The following is a 15466-nucleotide window of genomic DNA, read 5'->3' on the forward strand; positions in this document are numbered from 1 at the left end:
TGCATTTTATGAAGAAGAATTTTATTAAAATTGTATTGAAAATAATTGATTTCTTGCGAAGAACTTTACTATTTATCAAAATAATTGAAAGGTTTCGAAGAATTTATTAAAGTTTAAGAAATTGATTGCAATTTATGAAAATATTTGAAAATAATTGAATTCCTGCAAAGAATTTTACTATTTATAAAATTAATTGAATTCTTGCGAAGTATTTTACTATTTATAGAAATAATTGAATTTTTTTGAAGGATTTATTAAAATTTTAGACAATAATTGAATTCTTTCGTGAAACTGCTTTACATTGGGATACGGTCTAGAATTTGTATAGTTTCACTACATAAACTACTTCATATTGTAGATCTAGATCAATTCTGCCTAGTGAAACTTCACAATCATAATCTGCAAGTAATTTCTTTATGTTTATAATATTATTATTATTATTTACATATTGTAATTAATAATGTTATTAAGTATATAGATTTAAATATACCATTTACAAACAATTTATTATAAATAAAGGCAAAAATTGCAGTCTCGAAACTGAAAAGGTATTTTAAGCAACACATCTTCCAAGTCAGCGTGGTTGTGTGGTATGTGTATTCGTATTGCGTCCCAAAGGTCTAGGGTTCGAACCCCCGTGCGTGCGATATTTTTCCGTCTTAATTTAAGTGATTTATGTTAATAATGTGAAGTGTAGTATAGGTTGAAATTCTTAATTAGAATTTAAAATAATAACAAATAAATAACTGGACTTGTTAAAAATAAAATATGCTCTCTAAATCTGAATATGTGAAAATTCACATATTTGTACGTTATAAGTCGTCTTCTCGATCAATAAGTGCATATACACTTATAATAAGTGAAATTTCACTCAGAATAAGTGAAAAATTCACTTATTTATAAGTGTATATGCACTTATTGATCGAGAGGACGACTTATAACGTACAATAAGTGAAATTTCACATATTCAGATTTAGAGAGTGGTATAAAAGAAGAAAGCGAATAATCGAAATTTTTTTTTAAATTAAATGAAATTATTGCACCTTTTAAAATCTTTAATATTGTTAAAAATTAATAATAGTTTATATATTATAATTATAAACTTTGTTAATATTGTTATATAATTATATTGTAGGGGAGAGGGCCCCAAGGTGGTCAGGGCCCTAAGGTGGTCACCCTAAGAAAATTTTTGTATATTAGTTAGTATCTTCAAATGTTTTTTGTTATTGTTATTATTTGAGAAGACAAAGATTTTAGTAAAGTTTTGAGGTAAATAGTCGTATGAGTCTCTTTGTAACGTGAACGTCGTAAAATTTCTGTTTTTAAATGATCGAGAAATTTTTTTCTCAGGGTGTTAAAATCATCGAAATTAACCATTTTAAATTAGTAAAAATCGTTATAATTATCTTTATATATCGTACAATAATATTCCAAATGAATATAATTAATATTGTGCTTTAAAAAATTTTTTCATTGACGTTTAAAAAATTGTGTCTTGGCCCTAAGGTGGACACTTTTTTGGCCACAAGGTGGTCACTTTTGATTTTTTATGAAAATGTGTTTATACGCCATATTTATCAACATTTATCACTGTGAATGTGAATTTTATCAATTTTTAAGTTTTATGATGAATAATAATGAAATAGAATTATTTTCAAAATTTTACCTATCTAATACATACACAAAAAGTATCATTTTTGACGAAAGGACAAAGTGCAAAAAAAATATGTAATATGTTTCTGTGATCCTGAAAAACAATTAATATTAAATAAACAACTTAGTAATACGTTTTTTACATTTTTTTAAAACTTTTTTAGTGAATTTTTGTATGGTGACCACCTTGGGGCCACTTTTTTAAAAGTCGAATTTTCAACTTTTTTTAAAAAGTGCCATAACTTTTTTTTTATTAATGAAATAAAAAAAACTTTATGATAGGAAGTTAGGTAATAAGATAAAGTTTCAAACGCCGTATTATTGACCTTTATATATAATTCCATTTAAAATCTACAGTCGTTCAAAAGATGGGTGACCACCTTAGGGCCCTCTCCCCTACATATGTTATTAATTATTATTATTATTAATTTTTACAAATATATTTACCGTAAATCAATATAGAAGTATTAAACAAGTTTCTAAAAATGAAATTTATACTAGAGCCCGTGTTATAGCTTTATAATATTTCACTATATTGTTCTGATATAGTAAAACTATCTAGAAACTTGATGTCCGTAGCGTTACATTTCAAGATAGTTACTACAACATTTCACGGTATCGCAACTAGATAGCAACTAGTGAAACTATATCATTACGGTACAGATACGTGACAAATTTCCACACGGGTAGCGATATATCCCTCGCTCGGTTGTGTTTAAACTTATTTGCATATACTTATTTAATTACTTATTACTAAAATTTTTTTATTTATTATATAGGGAAGTGTAAGGTATGGTGGCGAACACTTTGTTGTTTGCGTCTCTCTCTCTCTCTCTCTCTCTCTCTCTCTCTCTCTCTCTCTCTCTCAAAACAATATTTTTCAAAATTTTTAAAAGCAGGCAGTTGCTGACATGTATTAAGCATATTTCTGTCAGAAGCGGTTGTTAAAATTTTAATGCAGTGAAATTTTACAGCTCTTGGCGCACACTGATTTTTTTATTTTTGAAAGTTGTAAGATATGGTGGCGGATTCGGTGTATTCAACTAAAACATTATGTAGATGTTAAAATCATTTATTAAAACTACTAGAAATGATGAAAAATAACAAAAGAGAAAATCATTATTTATTATTCCCCAGCATAAATCCTAAATGTGTACGAAGATACTTTTAACATCTTAAATTAAGATATTTCAAATAAATAAAAAGCGTTTACAAAACATCTTGGAAATGACTACCAAAACATATTAAATTAAGATACTTCTTCTTGCAGTGTAATTTACAGCAAAGACAATATCTTCAGAAGAAGAACATTAGTAAACACAACATTAGAAGAAGATGCGCATAGTAAATGTAAGAATAAACGGTGATTTAATCAGCAAAGAAATAAAATAGAAGAAATAAAAAAAGTAATAACAGAATCTGAGAAGATGATCTACCCATTAGGGGCGAGATCAAAATGTGATTTAAACATCAAAGGCATTACCAGAAGAACTAGTAAAAACAAGATCAGAAGATGATATACCCAGTAAACGTAGGGTCAAATGATGATTTACTCAGTGAAGCCAAAATTTGAATGATGATTTAATAAGCAAAGACAATATCAGAAGAAGAAATAGTAAAAACAAGATTAAAAGATGATCCAATCTTCAAAGACAATATCAAAAGTCTTCTATCAATATCATTAAAATCAAAATTAGTAGATTCTCCTCCTGGTAAAGCTAGATCAAGTGAGGATTCAAAGCAAAGATAAATTATAATAATTAAACGAATAAAATGTGATCAATAATATAGAGTAAACTTCATATAGACAAACTATTGGCATGTTAAAAACTCAAAAATTGATCATAAATGATACTTATAAGTATTTTTATGTTAAAAAATTTATCAATTGCAGCACTATCAATTATCATTAAATCAAATATAATTAAAATAAATGAACCCCTGGATACTATAACAGCCGCTGCACGCGGTCTGGAAGGGATAATACCAGTCAATTGTCTATAAATATTTCATGCAAATTATAATTCGATCGAAGGGACGAAAATTCGAGTAAATTTATATAATTCGAAATGAATTTTGTGTGTAAATTAATAATTCAAAACAATAAATTTCGTAAAACTGATAATTCTGTCCCATGATTTTTAATGGATAATCTCGAGATACAATAAAATTTAAAAAATATTAATATTATGAACAATTTTTTGATGGGGACACCACTGACATGGTGTGCTCGCTTTCTGCCACCAACCGTACAAGTTATAGATGTGATAGAATGTTGTAATGTTTTTTCTTTAAGAAGCTATACATATCACCAATACTATTAACGCTTAATAAGGCAATTATCTGCACTAGGTTATTTAAATATCAGACATGATATTGAAAATTTGCGATAATTACTTAAAAATATGAAACTTACGGACAGGCGATTTTGATTTTTTTTCTAGCACTGGATCAAAATTATTCTGCTAGCACAATTACTATATAAAAATATAGACTCTTAGCTGTACAAAATAATTTTTCTGGTACTAAAAATGTGAGAATCAAAATTTTTATTATTAGGTAAAGTTCTGATTTCTTAAGTGCGGACAAGGGACACCACTGACATTTTCCTTCTAATTCTTCTGCCAAATTTTTTTAGAAAATTTCTAGCGACTAAGAATTATTAATTTAAGTAGAAGGAGTGATTAAGAAAATTAATTGACTTCAAAAACTTTTATATATGAACTAGTATTCCAGATTTTTGGGCAGGACATGAAAATGACATTTTAAATTGAATCACCCATTAATTAATTGCCTGTATTAAGGAGGTTGTTTACAGGTATGCAGACCTTCAGAAAAAATACTGAATTGACATTTAAGAATTTTTTAATATTATTGTTATTCGTATCTTCTGGAAGAACAAATATTAATTTTCAAGAAAAAAATTTGAAACTTACAAAAATTGTTTAGTCATTTTGCATATGATCAACTCTCTTAATTTGAATCAGTTAAACATCGTGGTTTTAACTGACAATCAGTGACTGACTTTTTGCTTCTGAAAAAACAACTGATTTTCAGTAAAAAAATAACTGAAAATTTGGTTAAACTTGACTTATTGAATCAGTCAAAAAAAAATTTACTGAAACTTTAGTTATTTTTAACTAATTGTCAGTACGTACACGGAGAAAAAAATGCTGTTGAATCAATGACATATGGGTTTGATTCATTGAATAGTGTCATAACGGGCTGCCTAACGTATATGCTGTTGTTTTGAAAGCACCGATTCTAATGATTCGATAGTATCACTTTCTTTGAAACAAAAGCATATTTCTCAAATTGACAGCATACTATGTTAATTCGAAGGTGAATCCTTTTGAATCAATAAACAAAATTTTTTAATTTAACAGTATATGCTTTTGAGTCAATGACTATAACTTTTAAATTTAAAAGCATCATTTTTATGATTCAAAAATTTGTACTCTTAATTTTTTTAGTTGTTGCTATCGATTGAATAACACCATACTGTTAATTCAATTCTTTTATGTGGTTAAATATATACCAACGATAAATTGAAAAAAGGGAATTTTTGTTCACATGTTTTTTATATACTATAATTAATTCTCACACCTTTAATACAACACTTTTTATACACATCTTTTTTTCAATTTTTCACACTAACATATACATCTTTATTATTATTTTCATTTTTTCCAACGGCTAAACACACACACACATACACATTCAAACACACTTATCTTTTTTAGTCAGAAAAATACGGCTATTCCCAAGCGGTCACCCATCCATTTAGTAACCGCGACCAACGACGCTTAACTTCCGTGATAGACGAGAACCGCCGCGCTGCAATGTAATACATCCGCTTCTCAACGTTGGGCACTTACTTTGTGGTTAAATACCGTGCTCGAGATTTTTCGCGTATATAAGGGAATTTATATAGGGAATTTATATTTAACTAGTCATTAATTAATTAAAAGAATTTAAATAATACATTTTTATATTGGAATCTCAAAAACGACAGGTTTAATAAACATATAAATATATGTGGGTAAGTATTTCAATAAATTTAGTACCTGTCAATGTCTCAAAACATAGTGTTCTTATTTTTATAGCATATGCTATAGGCAGTCCGCAATAGCACCACTCATTGAAACGAAAGCATATGCTTTCGTTTTCAGAGCGCGCTTCTTTAGAGCAAACAATTTTTCATTTGATTTAAATTTACACGCATTTTCTTCAAATTTATCTATTAGATGCTTCAAATGAATAATGTCAAAGAAGCAAAAAAATAATTCTGTTGCTATATATAGATGAACTATAGAAACAATTTGCACAATATCATTAATTCTACAGTACCGTACTTTTAATTTAAACAGTTTCATTTTTTCATTTTAAGCAATATACTTTTCGATTAATAAATGTGTCATTGAATCAATGACGAGGAATTCAATAGCATGGAGATATTTGATTCAACAGCACTTTTTTTCAGTGTGGTTCTCTATGACTTGACCGCTCAGATTTATAAACAAATACACCGTTTTAAAAATATTTTTATTTGTTTAAAAAATGTTTTAAAATTAAATCACTTTTTTAAAACAAATAGGCATATTTTTAAAACGGTGAACCTATTTGTTTATAAATCTGAACGGTCAAGTTATAGAGAATCATTTTTTGAAGAAAATAAACCATCACTGACTTAAATCGAATCAGTTTTTAAAAAGTTTAACCTTTTAATATGAAGAAAACTTTGATCATATGCAAAATGACTAAATAAACAATTTTTGTAAGTTTCAAATTTTTTTCTTCAAAATTAATATTTGTTCTTCCAGAAGATACGAGTAACAATAATATTAAAAAATCCTTTAATGTCAATTTAATATTTTTTCTGAATGTCTGCATACCTGTAAACAACCTCCTTCAACGTAAAAACTAGCAAGGAAAATATCCGTAATAAACAAAATATGAAATTGAATTAAATTCCATAAATATTTTTATTGAAATAGCGAATTAATGTTATACTCTTTGTTATAGAGTCGCTGCATGAGAGATTCAAAAAAGTCAATGAAAATTCCTTGCACCTTCTTTGAGAGTTATTTATTGACTGTCAAAAAAATAGTAGGTTTTTGTATAAAAGAAATAATAATTTCAACTTGTTTACAGTTTTTCTGAAATTTTTTTATTATTCAATGACTTTAACAAGAACACAGGTTACAACACTCTTTTTGATTAACAAAAACAACCTACCATTAGTCCATATATTGACTAAAATTCTGAATTGAAAATTGATTTCAAGACCTATAAGGAAATTTCCTTAATTTTTTAACCCCAAAAATGAGTCGAATGTAAGAAAAAACACGTTTAAGTTGTAAATACTTTAAGAATTTAGTTTTTATAGTGCACAATAATTCTTCGTATCCACTTTGACACTTATCAACTAACCTATAAAAAATGTATTCTTATTATATAACCTAAATATTGACACTCTTTTTCACACTTAAACTTACAAATCGAACTGTTCGTATAAAAATGCATGGCAAAATTTTTCACAACTTGTAAGACACAATACTCACTGAAAACTCAATAATATTTAACTTTTTATTTTTCAAGAAACACAGAATAAAAACAGATGATCAGATACATGACAATGCACACTTGACACTGCGCATACTCCCTACAGAATAACACTTCTTAACTCTCAATTGTTCTGAATCGTGTTAAATATACCCCAATTGGCGACAATTGAAAACGATTAGCTCTGAATCGTTCTTAATCGTGTTAAATATCTCCCAATTGCCGACAATTGAAAACGATTAGCTCCCAATTGTTCTGAATCGTGTTAAACTGTATCCCAATTGGCGACAATTGTAAACGATTGGAGAGTTGATAACTTTTTATCGTTTTGAATCGTGGTCAATCGATCTTTTCTAGAAGGGGAGGTAAGCAGGTCTAAAAGTTCGACTCGGGCAGGCTTCCCTTTTTACTTATTTTTTACTCCAACTTCACTTTTTTCAAAATGGCGTCAAAACGAAAAATTTGTTTGCAAATTTCCATTCATTTTGCTCAACAAAACTTCTTCATCAAATTGACCTCAAAATGGGTATTCGGGGGATTTCGGAATCGTTGATCTGTTATCAGATTTCAAAAATTGAAAATGTCGAATCTAATATGACGGAGAAAAAAAGTTTTAAAATAATCCAATTCTTTTAAAAATGGGTACTTCGGAGTTGCTAATTACGAATTTAAAAGCAGTTTTCAAAAATTCAAAATGGTAGATAAAAAAATATGTAGACCAAAAAATTTTTAATTCATCAAATTTGTCTAAAACTAACTATGTATTGTCATTCATTTCTGAGAAATGAAGAACGGTCCATCTATGTATCTGTGAGCATCTATCTTTACTTTGCCCAAAAATAAATTCGTTTAAAAAAACTAATCCAAATTACGTAAAGCATTATAATACAAAAAGAAAATGTATTATAAATAATTTAATAAATCAATTTTGATATGTTTTACTGTACTTTGTTAAGGAAATGTTATTGTTTCTTTGCTTTTTAAATTGACAAATGTTTTAGATTAGACAAGTTATAATGGGTGACGGTAATTCCCACTTGACCAATGGCCTTTGAGTATTAAACGATAACGTTAAATGGCTAAATGATAGTCTCTCTGTCGATTAAGAAATCAAGAGATCCATCGTTTGTTAGTAGGCTTTCAACTCGCAGATGCGAAGCAGGTCAGAATTGAAAGAAAAAAGTATATAATGAAATTAATTTTAGTTTCAATCTTTGCTATTCTTTTCTTTGTTAATTTATCTTGTTCAATTGATCAAAGAAAATTCGGTCCATGGTTTCCAGCAACGGAAGGTGAACCATGGCCTGTACCATGGAAAAGAATTATGGGAAATAATTCCCTTATTTTGCGACCTCTCAGTTTTAAAATTGAGGTACGTTTTTAAAAATGCTCACACAAAAACGAATTAACATTCAAGTAATATTACGTGATGCTCGGGTATTTAACTTAATATTATTTATAGTTCATGTAAAAATGAACAATTTATGTTCTTAAACATTTTTTTTAAACCAACCGTTTTTGAGTTATCAACAGTTGAAGAAAATGGCTAATTTTTTAAACAAATGACCATATTATTCTTAAAAATTATTTTTAAAAAATTTTTAAAAATGCTTTTACAGGTGATAAAACTAGCTTTCAAATGACATAAGTGTGATTCACATGCGATGATTTTCTAAAAAACTGTGTCGCTTTAAAAAAACCAAAAAAAAAATTGAAAAATGTTGGAATAAAATTTTTTAAACATTAACAAATTTATTATTTTAATTTCTATTTTATATAGTGTTAAAGCTCAAGAAAAGAGCTTTAAAAAGAGACCTTTTTGAGCTTTTTAACTTTAATAATAAACAAAATATAAAACTTTTTGTGAAGTGTTTAATCGCTGTATGGTGCGGGCAAAAGTTCCCAATGGGAAATCTCTGTACAATGCCAACAGTGACAAATGGCGCAGGACAGAACCATTTGTTCTTCCAGCATTTTGCCAAGTCTTGGCAGGGTAATCTTGGCGCAGGACAGAATAAATGGTTCCGCCATAGTTATGCCAAACCTTGTCAGGAAAATCTTGGCGTAGTACAGAATAAATGTTTTCACCATAGTAATGCCAAATCTTGGCAAGTAAACTTCGGCTTAGTACTGTAAATATGTTTTTAAGAACTTAATTTCAAAATTCATAAATTGAATAATTTTTTTGTTAATTATTCACTGAAAAAAAATTCAATACGAAATTAACAATTTATCGTTACCCGGTAAGAAGCGAGAAATAGAAAAAGATTAAATTTCCAGAAATATTCTGTTAAACGAGGATTTTTTAATCTTTCTGAATAGGCGAATTTCCAAAAAAACCCAATTCCTCTGTGAACAGCAAAATATCAGAAAAATTAATTCTTCTCTATTGTTCGTGTCAATGAGATGATAAAAAAGAATTAAGAGTTTCCATTTTTTTGAATGCGCAAAATTTTTCTGCTTCTCAACGTTCCAAAAAAATACAGAATCCTATCCTTTAAATCGACAAAGTAAATCTTGTAAAAGCGAACTGAAAAAAATAAGAAATAGCTATTCTTTTCAATCGACTTTAAACGATTCTACGTAGTCAATTCAAACGAATAGGAATTGTTTATTCTTTTCAAATGACTGCTTCGAATTTTAGAAACGCATTAAAAGGAATAGAACTTTTGACAAACAATTTGAAAAAGCCTAATCTTTCCCCACATAGCACAATATCTTACTGTAAGTTTGTGGTGTGGATTACACGTATAGTTTGTAAGGATAGGGTTGTATACTTGTTGTAAACTGAAGGTAAACTTTAAATTTCCGCCATTACGGTAAGCTTACAAGTAAAGGTTATTGTAAGCTTACAAGTAAAGGTTATTGTAAGCTTACAAGCAAACTTTACTGTAAGCTTACCAGAAAAGGTTATTGTAAGCTTACAAGAAAAGGTTATTGTAAGCTTACAAGTAAAGATTGTTGTAAGCTTACAAGTAAAGGTTATTGTAAGTTTACAAGTAAAGGGTAATTGTAAGCTTACAAGTAAAGGTTGTTGTAAGCTTACAAGTAAAGGTTATTGTAAGCTTAAATGGTAAGGTTGTGGTAAGGTTACTATAAAGTTGTAAGGTTGAGGTAAGGTTGTGGTAAGTTTACTAAATAAGGTAAATCTTTACAAAATAATTTATAATATTATTAAAAAATAAATAAAAAATTTTTTAAAAAAATTTTTGGTCTTGCTCTATTTTGGAAATCTAACAAGCCGTTGAAAATCTTGAAAACAAATTTGGGAGGACTGGGATTCGAACCCGGGATCGACGCGCATAAACCTAACATCCTAACTAACTGAGCTAAGTGGGGAACTGACAAAGAAAAAATCAATATTGCTTTTAAGGTGAACCAAGAAGATGACTAACTCTTTAAAAGCAAAATGTATTTTTTCTTTGTCAGTTCCCTACTTAGCTCAGTTAGTTAGGATGTTAGGTTTATGCGCGTCGATCCCGGGTTCGAATCCCAGTCCTCCCAAATTTGTTTTCAAGATTTTCACCGGCTTGTTAGATTTCCAAAATGGAACAAGACCAAAAATTTTTTTAAAAAATTTTTTATTTATTTTTTTATTATATTATAAATTATTTTGTAAAGATTTACCTTATTTAGTAAACTTACCACAACCTTACCTCAACCTTACAACTTTATAGTAACCTTACCACAACCTTACCATTTAAGCTTACAATAACCTTTACTTGTAAGCTTACAACAACCTTTACTTGTAAGCTTACAGTAACCTTTACTTGTAAGCTTACAATAACCTTTTCTTGTAAGCTTACAGTAAAGTTTGCTTGTAAGCTTACAGTAACCTTTACTTGTAAGCTTACAGTAACCTTTACATGTAAGCTTACAATAACCTTTACTTGTAAGCTTACCGTAATGGCGGAAATTTAAAGTTTACCTTAAGTTTACCACAAGTATACAACCCTATCCTTACAAACTATACGTGTAATTCACACCACAAACTTACAGCAAGATATTGTGCTATGTGGATCCAATTATTTGTAGGAGCTCCTCTAGTTATTGTCTTAAAATAAAACGCAGTGACAGCTATTTTTCGCGTCGTGTGAATTTCATTGTGATTTCAGTGCTATATTATTAAAATGAAATATTAAAACTAGTGAAAATATGGTTAAAAGCGTACAGTGCTTACGATAAAATAAAAAATTCTCTTATTGACATAAATGAAAGAAATTTTCAAGTGTTCAAAGTTTAACGTCAAGTTTTCAAAACCTAACCTTTTTTCAAGTGAAATATTAAGTGATAGTAAAGCAATGCAGTGGAATAGAAATTTCTACTGATTTGTTGTACTCTCTCACTCTTTTGAATGCGCGTTTCATATTTTGGTGAAGTCAATTAAGAATAATAGATTTTGCTACTTTTTTTTGCTCTACCGAGGAATTGGATTATTTTGGAAATTCGCCCATTCAAAAGAAATGAACTTCTGAATTCTTTTCAATTCCTCGCTTCTTACCGGGTAGTTAAAATATTTGTAGTTATATTCTTATATTAACTAAATTTTTAGTAATATGAATTAAAATTGTGAAGTTGAATGTACTTTTAATTTTTTAGATGGTTAAAATGACTTTTGTTGAATTTACTTTGTACTTGATTTTGATAATTAGTGAGAGCTGGTAAAGCGAACTACATTGGACAAGTTAAACAAATATAATGAAATTAACACAAGCTTCTTGGTAAAACCAACCATCTTGTTAGGTTGTTATTTTTTTCATTCACATTGCACAAAAAGTAACCTTACTTTTTTGTCATTTTATAATTATATGCAAATCTCAATTTTGAGTATGATTGACATGAAGCATTTTTTACTGTTTCTTGAAATATTCTTTATTGTTTTATTATTCTTCTAGTAATATTTAAACAATGTCCTTACAGTACCGTCCGAAATTGTCAGTCCACCCATTTTCAAAGGAATGACAAAAATTTTTTAACATAAAATTCATGAAAAGTAAAATTTTTTTTGGTTTATATTTTGAAAGACGATAAAATTTTGAAAAGGATAAGACCTTACAGAAGTCATTTGGCCAAAATTTGTAGAAGACATTCTTAAAAATCGTCATTTTCAATGTTTTACAAAAATTTGAATAACTTCTAAAATAATGAACGCTTTTTAATAATCTTAGGCTTATTTTAAAGACCATTTTCTACAGAATAAGAATTACTTTTAGGCATTAACCTGTAATTTTTAACTTGGAATAAGCATGACGTCAAAGTTGGACAAAAAAATTCAAAAAATTTGAAATAATATTATTAAAAGAAAAATAATTTTTGAAACTCAAACATATATTTTTATTAAATTTTCTTGAAAAATCTACACCATATCATGTTTTATTGGCAATGAAAATTACCACCGCGGGCTCGGTGTCGCTAGTGTTTTACACCAAAAATGGACGAAATGGGTGTACAAATTTAAAAAAATATAAACTTATATTGTGACTTTTCTGTTTTAATTTTAAGTAGTTTTTCAATAAAAAGATAAATAATGACCAACTATCTTAACAAATATTTCTTAAACATTAGAATACTTTAAATATTAACATTTTTTGCAACCTTGTACACCCACAGTAACCATTTTTTTTAGTTCACGTTATGGTCACTATGTGTCGCATTGCAATTTTAAATCCCCAATATATGTTCTAGAATAGTTTTTAGTACAAAAAATTGATTTCAAATTTTTCCAATTTTTTTGTCTAATTTTGACGTCATGCTTATTCCAAGTTAAAAATGACAGGTTAATGCCTATAAGTAATTCTTATTCCGTAGAAAAAGACCTTTAAAATAAGCCTAAGATTATTAAAAAGCGTTCATTATTTTAGAAGTTATTTAAATTTTTGTAAAACATTGAAAATGACGATTTTTAGGAATATCTTCTACAAATTTTGGCCAAATGACTTCTGTAAGGTCTTATTCTTTTCGAAATTTTATCGTCTTTCAAAATATAAACCAAAAAAAATTTTAGTTTTCATGAATTTTATGTTAAAAAATTTTTGTCATTCCTTTAAAAATGGGTGGCACGGAGTAATAATAAGGAGACTGCTCTCCAGCGTATCCCCTAGTCAAACTGGTGCCAGATTTCTGCCTTGGTTCACTGAGTAGTAATGACTTTTAAAAAATAACGCGCATGTGCAGTTTGCAACTATCTTCGTCACTCTTGAAAGAACGATGAGAGAGATCATTATTTTGACGTGCGAGTTGGAAAGTGTGGTTATGTTTTACTGTTGACAATATATATTATACTATTAAATAATATTAATAAATTGTAATATAGGAAATGTGTGAGTAGATATTAATTATATTAGCATTATAGCGATTATAGCATTATATTATATTGTATTCATTCACTTTATCATACAAAGAAAAGAATTACTCCGGTTCGACAAAAATAATCTTTTTACTAATATCTACTCACACCTATATTACAATTTATTAATATTATAATATATTGTACTTACTCTTCTCTTTGCAGTTTGTTAATTAATATTTTTTCTTATTTAAATCTTGATTTTCCCGTATAGTTGCTGTTGTCAACAATAAAACATAACCACACTTTCTAACTCGCACGTCAAAATAATGATCTCTCTCATCGTTCTTTCAAGAGTGACGAAGATAGTTGCAAACTGCGCATGCGCTTTATTTTTGAGAAGTCTTTACTACTCAGTGAACCAAGGCAGACATTTGGCACGGTATCTCACTGGTAGTACAGTCTCCTTATTATTACTCCGTGATGGGTGGACTGACAATTGCGGACGGTACTGTATATAAAAGTCTCGTATTTGTTTTAATGGTGTAATGTAATTATTCGGTATCTATTTATTTGCATTTGGCATTATTGTTATTCATAATGGCAAATTTTTTTAATAAATTAATTCGGCAAATAATTTTGTAAAATCTGTTTATTTAAATGAAAAGTTAGAATATAATTTTTTTTATTCATTAAGCTTAAATTTATTGCACTAATCTTTCATTTAAAATTAATTTTTAAATGATTCCTGATATTTTAATATTCTTCTGTAATATATATTAAATATAATGTACATTGAAGGAGTTTACACCGTAAGCCTTAAATATAAGCCTCCGCGCGCATAAACGGATATACCTCCAGAAGAATAGACTTGCGCCTGCGCATAATGTTTGCCTGCAGTTGTGTAGTGAAAGACTTTGTCTTGACCACGTGTTTGCGCAGGCGCGAGTCTATTCTCCTGGAGGTATATCCGTTTATGCGAGCACGAGTATAAATATATGCCTCTCGGTGTAAACTTCTTCATTATAATATACTATTGTTGCAATTACAAAATCCCACTTTCAAGTTACAGAGCATATTTTCATACTTCCTTCGTATGTATGCATATTCTAACTTTCCATTCATGAGCCTCCGTGGCGCAGTTGGTAGAGCATCTGCTCCCAGCGTCTTGCGTTCGAGACCTCACGATGGTAAATATTTAGGTAAATATAGCAAAACAAATTTTCTTTGACAGGAATGTTAATACATTCCAAGCATACATGACATGAGAATAACATGAAATTCTTTTTTTTTAATTTATAAATTTTTTTTATAAAAATAAAAGTAACATCGGCGTGTCACTGAAAATATGTATTCATCTGTATTACCGCAACACTAACATTCTGCATTGACACCAGTACTGAGTTAGTACCGATTGTCAGTACAGAACATTGTCTACATGCCTACGTTATATCTGTATTGTACCAGTACTGAAATTCAGTGCAGCCCCGACACTGCCAACGCTGGTATAGAACTGCACCCGTGGTGCATTTCCCATTGGGTTATTCAGCGGCACTGTACCTATAAAATCAAAATAATATAATTTTGATCGAAATTTAAAAAATTCTTTTTTGAAGAGTGATTTAATATTTTTTGTATTTCAGTTTTGTCCACCTTTGATGGTCTTCAAATTTTAATAAAAAAGTGCTCGCTAATGCTTATAATTCTTATTTTGTTGAAAATTATCTTCAAAATCAGCCTAAGAACATTGCAAAACGTTTATTATTATAGAAATTACTCATTTTTATATGACGTTAAAATGACAAGTTTTTTTAAAAGATCTGAAAAAAATATTGGCAAAATCAATTCTCACAGATTTCATTCTCTCTACAATTTTCATGTCTTCTTAAAAAATGTTTAACTCATTTATATTAAATTTTTAATTTTAAATTAAAAGTTACAAAGTTGTATTCAAATTTTAAA

The 15466-nt window shown here is 28.5% G+C and overlaps 1 protein-coding gene across 4 annotated transcripts in view; it reads left to right on the plus strand.

Annotated features, from left to right (window-relative positions):
- Positions 1-8335: 8335 nt before the first annotated feature.
- Positions 8336-15466, plus strand: part of LOC122506403 (beta-hexosaminidase subunit beta-like) — a 128301-nt gene continuing 121170 nt past the window's right edge. For all 4 annotated transcript variants that reach the window (XM_043618546.1, XM_043618550.1, XM_043618548.1 and 1 more), the window contains exon 1: positions 8336-8590. In XM_043618546.1, coding sequence (XP_043474481.1) covers positions 8408-8590 — 183 coding nt within the window. In that variant the 5' untranslated portion in view covers positions 8336-8407. The remainder of the gene's footprint in view (positions 8591-15466) is intronic.

Source organism: Leptopilina heterotoma, unplaced genomic scaffold (genome assembly GCF_015476425.1).
Source record: "Leptopilina heterotoma isolate Lh14 unplaced genomic scaffold, ASM1547642v1 Lhet_417, whole genome shotgun sequence".
NCBI classification, from domain to species: Eukaryota; Metazoa; Arthropoda; class Insecta; order Hymenoptera; family Figitidae; genus Leptopilina; species Leptopilina heterotoma.